At 39.7% G+C, this 9,760-nt stretch overlaps 1 protein-coding gene across 1 annotated transcript; it reads right to left on the reverse strand.

Moving 5' to 3' along the window:
* Window positions 1–208: 208 nt before the first annotated feature.
* On the reverse strand, window positions 209–9,453 carry LOC131539200 (uncharacterized). Its single transcript, XM_058773602.1, has 6 exons — window positions 7,904–9,453; window positions 7,198–7,274; window positions 6,935–7,122; window positions 2,687–2,715; window positions 1,679–2,409; window positions 209–1,489 (listed from the first exon to the last, which is right to left on the reverse strand). The coding sequence occupies exons 2-6, from the start codon at window positions 7,243–7,245 to the stop codon at window positions 689–691; spliced, it is 1,797 nt and encodes a 598-aa protein (XP_058629585.1). The 5' UTR covers window positions 7,246–7,274; window positions 7,904–9,453; the 3' UTR covers window positions 209–688.
* Window positions 9,454–9,760: the final 307 nt, after the last annotated feature.

A 9,760-nucleotide genomic window follows, 5' to 3' on the forward strand; every position in this document is an offset into this window, starting at 1 on the left:
TTGTTTTTGTTTTTTTGTTTTTTGATACAAGCTTCGGAGCTTCCGTGTTGAACGAAATATCACTAATAGTAGAGAAATTTTCACTGTCAGGTAATTTTCACTTTTACTCAAGTATGTTTTTCATGTACTCTTTACACCAGTGCATCAAAGTAAGAGACAGACAGATGGAGAAGAACAGGAAGCAGAAGACATGGTAAAAATTCATGGTAAAATTAGCAGAGTTTATTGAATAATCTAGTTGCATTCAACAAGTGTTATTAAAAAAAGCTAAGGAAATGAAAAATGACTGCTTTACAGACATATGATGCTGAAAACAATGTTTAGAGACATTGACTGGTCTCTAACTTAACACACATTATGTAACTTAATATTAAACAGCAATAGAAAAGTAAAATAAACATTAAAAGTATTAAATTGATACATTTTAAGTAATTAGACAGTGAGACAGACAGAAAAATGTGAAGTGCAAAAGAGATATATGTTTGCTCTCTTGAAGCTGCACACAGGCTGCAATCAAAATAAAATGAGATCTTAAAATCCTTCATTTAAAAATTATATGAACAAATCATATTTTCTGACAAAGGTGGCGAAATTATTTGTTTGTAGTTAATTAATTGATTTGTGTGGAACTACTGCAACTCATGTAATAATGTAAATCAGCACTGAACATTTGAAGTATTACAACAGCTCAAACAGAAGCACAGAATCGCATCGCCAAGGTCAAAGGGTCCTCATAAATTCTTTGGAAGCTGGATTTAACATCTCTATAACTTGAATGCAATCTACGTCGTTTTTGATAAAAGTGTCTAAATTGATGCTTCCTAAATCCTAAATTTGTTATAGACTCGGTTGGTCTCTTGAACAGATAACAGTTCAGGTCACTTCTTACTCCAATACTTTCCAACACAAATACAGTTTCACACCAGAGATCTTTCTGAACACTTCTTGTCTTGATTTCGTTAACTTTAAACACCTCATATGGAGGAATCAGCACCTCTGTCTCATTAGGAAAAGTAGAATATTTTGTTAGATCAGCACCTTCACAAGTTGTGATTTCAAAACAAGACTTATCTCCAAAATCTTCTGCTACTGTACTACTAAGAGAGGAGGATGTAAATGAGCCAAAACGAACCTGTTTGTTCAGAACATTCTTATTGAATTCAGCGTTTGTTCCACGATAAGTTGACTTGCATCCATTTTGTGTTTCCTTCAGAATCTGTATTGCTTCTGTTAGCAAAAACTGAAGTGTATACCATGTATATGTCTTGTCTTTGTATTTTTGTTGATCACTACGGACAGCATTATTAAAATCCTGATATAGATCATAACGTGAGTTAGTGTACACATAAATGGCAACTGAATGGAACATTTTCAATTCATCTTCTGGAAGCTCATAATTATTTAGAGCATCCTTCCAAACTGTTCTGAATTTAAATGAGTTATTGAGTTCATTCTCTAGCAATACTCTTTCAACCAGACAAGCCATGCTCTTTTGCAACCGACATAAAGGTCATCAACAGAATCTAGAGCCATATCCAATGGAAATATCTGTCCATCAGTGGCAGAAGCTCTGTGATCCTGCAGCAACAGAAATCATAATGATAATACATTATAAGGGTATTTTAAGGCATTATAATGAATGCATAATGCATTATAAAAACCTTATAATATGTGTAACGGTGGAAGAATCACATGACAAGGTGAGGTCAATAAATGCCCGAAGGCGGGCGTCGCTCCTGGGGCGCCGCCTCCCAGCCTCGCGACGTTGGGCCTCCACCAGCTCTCCCACGGTGAGTGGGTTCCTCATGCCGGCTGCCTGCCGAATCGGACGAGGGAGCGCACGGAGAAGACGATCCACTACGACCCGTTCGGCTACTTGGGCGGCGCTGGGGTCTCCTGCCAGTAGCCAGTGCCGTGTGAGGCGGGACAGATCGGCGGCTTGGGCGCGGGCTGGCAACCGGCTGGAGTATTCCCAGTCATGTACCAGCTGGGCGGCCGCGATGGGCGACAGGCCCACCCGGGACAGGATTTCCTTCTTTAACTCCTCGTAGGACTCCCTCAGTTCCGGCGGCATGGAGAAGTATGCCCGTTGTGGTTCTCCCGTTAACAACGGTGCCAGCGCGCGCGCCCATTCATCCCGTGGCCAGCCTTCTTGATTTGCCGTCGACTCGAACATTAGGAGGAAGCTCTCCACATCATCGTGAGCCGTCATCTTCGGCAGCAGTGTCGGGGCTCGAACGTGGGGGTCAGGCAGCGGAACCCGCTGGGCAGAGGCGGTACGGAGGGCGGCGATCTCCCGTTCCACCTCTCCTTGCCGGGCGGCCATGTGCTCTACAATTTGTTGTTGACGGATGCTTACTTCCGTGAGATGTTTTAATAATTCCTCCATGGCTGGGGAGGAGACGCCATCTGAATGTGAAACAGAAAGAGAGAACAATAGGAGCTAGTGGGGGAAAAAAAACGGTGCTTGTCGGTGACTCTTCCGGAATTATGCCCGCATTCTCCACCAGTGTAATGGGTGGAAGAATCACACGACAAGGTGAGGTCAATAAATGCCCCGAAGGGTGCGTTTATTGTGCAATGTAATCGTGCCGTAGTGCTTGTGTGAGATGTCGTCGTGCTCCAGGATCTGCCTCTTCCATCCTTCCACGTGAGTGAGGGCTAGGTGTCTGTGCGGTGATTGTACCTCGGGGCTGGCCGGTCAGACGCTGCTCTCTGTCAAAGATGGAGAGGAAGGTTAGCGATTCTACAACCGGAGACATATCTCACCAGTCTGTGTCTGTTGGCGGCTTTTGTAGCTGTCTCTTAATTGGGTTCAGGTGTGGCCGGCCAGCCCGCGTTGATGGCGTGCAGGTGATCCTCCTCCGTTTCCAGCTGATGAGGTCTCGGGACACGCGTCACATATGTTATGTCATCTTATGAATATTCATAATAACAGTTTTAATGTATTATAATATTTACTTATTAATGGTTATAGCTTTTAAGAGTATGATGATTTATAACACACAGTGAACACATTGCATCCACTTAAGTTACAATGGATTATATTTCTCATAGTTATAATGTATTATAATATCTTGCCACCTTTCTTATGCTATAAGTATAGTAATAATAATAGTAATAATTTTTTCTCTCAAACTGCCATAAGATCAGATATCAGATCAGATTGCTTTGAAATATTTTTATTTTAATATCAGTTTGATTATTTTGTTGGTACCCTTTAGACAGCTGTTGTTCAGTAACTGCAACTGCATGTCAACTAGCAGTCATTGGAGTATTAGTAGTATGTCTGCTAAATATATGCTAACACTTTGTTTTGATGGTTCCCCAACAGACAAACTGACATTTTTTTTTCAACTTAATTTATTACAAATAAAAGTAATGAATTAAGTTGAAAAAAAACTTGTTCTTTTTAGGAGTTTCCAATTGAAGTTTTTTTTGTTGTTGTTGTTGATCCAACTGTTCACTTTTTACAGTGTAATTTTCTAAAGAATAAGGTACATTTTCAAAAGTATTAGAACACATCTCCTAACCTCCTAATCCACAATGTAATATAATTAAAACATGGTTTAAATTAAAAAACTTGGCCTAATGTCGTCCCTTAAAATTTCTGGACACCATTTACTTGCATAGCATAGACCTACAGAGCTGGGAAATTATTCTTGAAATGTTTGTACATGTTCAACAAGAGAATAAAGTCATGCATATTGGATGGCATGGGGAGAATGTTTTAAATTTGGGTTAACCCTAATGCTCATTGTGCTTCTTGTCTACCCACCAGGTTATGTTGGGAAGGGCAAGCAAGGCTAGCTCCGTGGAATTTACTCGGAAGCAATGCATCCGGGATTTTGCAGTGTCCACTGCATGCAAGTCTATTGTTCTGAATGAATGATTGTACATAATTTGATTCATCAGAAATAAAATCACTTACCCACCCTGAGATTTCAAATTAAAGGGTTAGTTTGCCCATTTAAGACATGAAGTTGTATGCAATCCTTACCAGCACTATAGTGCATACACACTGACCCACCCTTTAGTCACCTCCCTGGTCAGAGTTCTGGCCGCTGGATGTTTTTCAAGATAGTACTCCCGGTTAGTTTCCGGGGCCTCAAAACACGCCTGACAAAATTCATACCTCAGTTTTAATCGGCACTATTTTCTTTCCATTTCTATCAATCCGCGCTGCTGTCAACGTCAACAGTGCGCACGTTCAGATCAGCTGTTCCATAGTGTTTACACAATCGAATGACAACGACATAAAAAGTAGAAAATGAACAATGGTGCGAACTTGTAAATTCCCAGGCTGTGACCACAAGAATGTGCCGGGATCACCGTTCAGATTCCATCGTTTTCCAGTTTCGGATATAGCTACGAGACAGCTTTGGCTCGTTGCCATCGGCTACTCTGCGGGAGCTAAAATATCGCGAATCAAGGATTTCCGTGTGTGCAGTGCTCACTTCAGTGAAGACGATTACATCCCCAACCAAGGAGGAAAAAGAAAAAAAATGATTTTAAAGAGTTTTGCTGTACCAGTACCACGGGTAAGCTCTATTTACTAACTTTATGATCCAATGTCTAAACTGTACGGTAAACAAGCTGAAAATTACTTTCATCATCATCTGTTCCGTCTGACATTGTGCTAAAATTGGTTTCGTCATCAGAAGTTTCGTAGTCAGACATGTTGTCAGCGAGTCGCGCTATCAACAGCTGATCTGAACGTGCGCACTGTTGACGTTGACAGCAGCGCGGATTGATAGAAATGGAAAGAAAATAGTGCCGATTAAAACTGAGGTATGAATTTTGTCAGGCGTGTTTTTTGTGATGTAAATTATTCAAGCTTTGAAACGCAATAACTTTTTTCACGTAAAAACACACAGTTTTGAGGCCCCGGAAACTAACCTGGAGTACTATCTTGAAAAACTTCCAGCGGCCAGAACTCTGACCAGGGAGGTGACTAAAGGGTGGGTCAGTGTGTATGCACTATAGTGCTGGTAAGGATTGCATACAACTTCATGTCTTAAATGGGCGAACTAACCCTTTAATACATTGATTTGTGTAACATGTTCTGAAGAACATTAGTCTGTCATTTGCTGTAATTTGATTAAAAAAAATATGCAGTACAGGCAAATGGTAACTACATTTTCTTAACAGTACTCAACATTTTCTTTATGTATCACACATTTACCTCCTAAGTGCAATTGCATCTCGCTTTAATGTTCCTTGGTAGGCAACTGTAGAAGAATTGTAGAAGTAAAATGTAATATCCAGAAATATTCTTAAATTACTACAGTTAAAGCATTTAAAATGATACCATCACGAAGCATGGCAAAAGGTGTAAAGACAGGATTTCAATGTTGACAGTGAATGGTATTGAATACACACAATCATGACAAAACTAAGAATTTCAGTTTAAACTACTATGAAAATGCGTTATATTTATATTTTAAACTACGATGAAATCCAGCCTACTTGCGGCATAAGCTCCTCCCACTTGCTGTTCTCAAGCTCCTCCCACTTGCTGTTCTTGGCGTAAGCTCCTCCCACTTGCAGGTGTAAGGTCCACGAATTTGGTCCAAGGACGGTATCCAATCGTGGGTGAAGGTTTCCTGCGTGTTCGGCCTTTTCAGCGCGCAAAGTTATTCAGTCTAGGTTAACTTCAAATCTGACTCCATTTTATTATAACCTCGAATTTAGGTTGAAATGCAAATTGGTTGTTTGTCTATTTCTAATTAGTATTCTTCTGATATTTGATTATTCTGGTGACTTTTTACTTTATATTTACTCGTTCATTCAGGTGCTCATGTCTCTAACAAGGATACAACGTATTCTACTAGAGTCAATAATTACAGAGTAAAACAGAATAAGATCAAATGTAACAATTTATTATCAGTCAGGTAAATATGTATTATATCAATTACATAGCCAATTCAGAGATATCAAATCATATCAATACAAAACATCGAATTCTCAAAGATAAATCTATGAGTAAAAGATGCATACCTGACTTTATAGAAATACATAGTGTGAAGTATAGAGACACACCACACTATGGGCTTCTGGCTACAGATCACCCTGATCCTTTTGCAACATTTCCTTAAGTACCTCCGACCAAGACCAACATCCCCCGAGATGGAGACAGGAGCTAACGATTGGAATTTGCATTGACGAGTTAACACCTTTTGGGACAAAAGGTAATTTTGCATGGAAACCACTTGAAACTGACCCGCCCTCTACAGCAGGGGTCTCCAACCTTTTTTACACCGCGGACCGGTTACGGATTGAAAAAAATCTTGCGGACCGGGGGGTGTTGTGGATAGGGTCTTTAAAACAGCTCTATTCATTTATACTGTTATCAGCACATGTTGAAGTAGATTCGTCTCTTGTCTCTGAGATAATATGCGCTGTTAATGCTCCGTCAGTTTTTTTACTTTCACTTTCTGTATGACTGAAGTTAAGACGTTCACCGGCATAACTATTGCGCAAAGTTTGCACGTTGCTTTTGTGATATCCATTGGCTCGCCTTCTACTGTATAAACTACATGAATACATGAAAGAGGAATCAATTCGGTATGCCGCACTGTCTGAAACACGTCTCTAAGCTTGTGTGTGCGAGTACAGCGCGCAAGTAATGAATTGAGTTCTGTTTCGTTTCTTCTTGTGGTTTTAAATAGATTGAACGTGTAAATTGGCAAATTAATCTGCAAATCACATGCAGAACGGTGGGGTCTGGACCTGGTCCGTATATTACGGATCAACTGCGATCCGTTTAAGCCCTATGACAGATCAGAGCAATCTTTTATTTACTAATTTAACCATCGTCAAATTGCTACTCGATATCAATCGCATATAACGAAAATAAAGAGTAATTAGAAAAATCATTTATGCATAATAAATAACAGAGCGTCATATCTATACTCATATATATTTTTTCAACTCATAATTATTTAGAGCATCCTTCCAAACTGTTCTGAATTTAAATGAGTTATTGAGTTCATTCTCTAGCAATACTCTTTCAACCAGACAAGCCATGCTCTTTTTGCAACCGACATAAAGGTCATCAACAGAATCTAGAGCCATATCCAATGGAAATATCTGTCCATCAGTGGCAGAAGCTCTGTGATCCTGCAGCAACAGAAATCATAATGATCAATCATCAGTATTATGTCTGTAAATATTCATACTAGAAGTCAAGCTCACCTGTAGAGTAGCTGAAATGAGAAGAAGAGCTTCAATCATCAGCAGCATCTTGATTCAGTCGAATCTCTCCAGTATATCTAGTGAAGAGCAGATGCTGAACACAACAGCATTTCACTAATATATTATCAGTAGGAATAGGTGCATAAATTTGCAAACTAAAAATATTATTATAGTTTTACATTCAAATTTTGTGCTAGATCGCAAAACAAGCAATAGAAAACTTTAAGAGGAAGTGGAAAATTATCATACAGTGATAAACCTGTGATGTTTTACTGAATAATACAACCTGTTGAGTCCGGTCTCATGAAAATGTGTATAAATAGGACGCCAAATAAAAAAAAAAAACTTGTGGTATTGATGCGCAAAAATTGACTTCGGCATGCATATAATACACACGTGTTTGGCGTGCATATAATACGCATTTTTTTGCATGCATACGATGCAAAAATTGACTTCGGCATGCATATAATACACACGTGTTTGGCGTGCATATAATACGCATTTTTTTGCATGCATACGATACAAAATTTGTTGCCGTGCATATGATACGTATCTACCCCACAACCCTGATCCTACCCATTGCGTAGCATATACACGCCAAAGTCCATTTTTGCGCATCAATACCACAAGTTTTTTTTGTTTTTTTTGTTTTTAATTTGGCATACTATTTATACACGCTGTTATATGTACCTTTTATTTGACCTACCTAATAAGCTGTTATTGTTGTCTTTTTGTGAGGTTCTTCAGAAGCTCAGGAACAATGACGAGAGGAGCAGTGACAACAGCAGTATTTAAACCAACAGATGAGGAAGCTGATGAGTTCTTTTTATATCACAAAAAAATAAATAAATAAATAAATAAAAAATTGTCTGCAATGCTTCTGGGAAGTTATAGCTTTTATACAAACTTTTTTTTTTTTTTTTTTTTTTTAAATGAATCAATACACGTGTACAATTATTAAATATTTAATTTCCACTGTCATGACCCCTTTAACCACAGATTATTGCATAACCCAGTCAGATATATTTACATTTTCTTAGAATCTCTGCATCAGGATATGAAACTGCACGTATGCATATTCTTAAATAAACAAGTGTTTGATTCCCCTTAGGCTCTTTACTCATGTTACTCATGCTGCATATCTGGATTCAGTCACATAGTGGTTGTTGTTTTCAGCTGTAATTTATCAGTGCAGTAATTTCATGTTATTGATTATAGGAGATCTGTCATCCTGCAGTGTTGTGACAATGAGATTGCTTTATAAATGTGCTGTATACAGAAAATGTTTGCATTACTGCATTATTAGGCACATACGGACATCAAGAAACAGCGAATCTCGACAATGGTTACAATCAACCAAATATTCCGATAAATGGACCAACTATGATCGTAAATAAATGCAAATAATAAGAATAAAAGGAAACACTAAGGCAAAAACACTTGTGTAGTGGACAGCACATTCCAGGGCCCAGTTTATGGCGGGGCCCCTCTCTGACCTCAATAGTGGACAAAGGTTTGCTACATTTTGATTGGATCTTGGTGGACTAACATAAGCAAACTGTCCACCTCTTAGAGGGCAAGAAGAAGACCTTTGGTAAAAAGCCCGGGAAGGACAGGACTTCTCATTGGTCAAATGCAGTTTCTGCCCTTCACCCACCAACAGACTGATTCCTAAGGTTTTGGCCTGTGACTGCCATAAAAATTCCTTAGGACCTCTGGATGCAGCAGCAGTGGGTGAAACAAAGAGAGATCACAAAGCTTCATCCAAATCCTTTCATAACTATGTTCTCAAACCTTAAACTGATGCAAACTACAACACACACATCCTACTTATTCAGAGAAATAAGTATTCTTAGTGACAGCGACGTGTAGTGCAACATCTTACACAAACTCAGCTGTTGATGGACAAATGAATGCATGCATGACAGTTCAATCTTCCATCATGTTTGGACTTAATGTGTTTGTAACATTGCCAAGGGTATTCTGGTTGTGGTTTGGTAAGTGAATGATGCATTGGTAAAACCTTTGTGACACTTTTCTAACTTTGTGTTTGGACTATGCAAATAAGTTCCACAGGAGGAAAGAAGGGTGGGCCACACCGTGTTCCCCCACTCTGATGGAAACAGCCAATCACAGCATGGAAATGGAGAAGCACCAGATTGCAATCTCCTCCTCATCGAAAAGAGATAAAGGTACCTTCCCAAAAGACACTCCTTGTTCTGAGTCTTTGGCCTGTTACAGGGTAGGCAGCAACAGATCAACCAGATCTGAGTCTCCGGCCTGCAAGGGTGAGACACTAACAGATCAACCAAGTTCTGAGTCTCTAGCCCAAAGAGGCAGAAGACACACAGACATCTGTAACAAGGTTAAGCTCCAGCGAGCCAACCTTCACTCCAAGGTACCTTGGCTTGCGTGTTTCAGGCTAAGGACCTTCTGCACCTACTCCAGGGCCACATCTGCGTGTTCCAGATTCTAGGACCCTTTGGTGCTCCAGGAGATCAGCATCCTCCAGCGCTTCGTGTTCAAGGCTGTCGAAACGGATTTCTGCTCCTTTCCCCACTGC

Source organism: Onychostoma macrolepis, chromosome 04 (assembly GCF_012432095.1).
Source record: "Onychostoma macrolepis isolate SWU-2019 chromosome 04, ASM1243209v1, whole genome shotgun sequence".
Taxonomy (NCBI): Eukaryota; Metazoa; Chordata; class Actinopteri; order Cypriniformes; family Cyprinidae; genus Onychostoma; species Onychostoma macrolepis.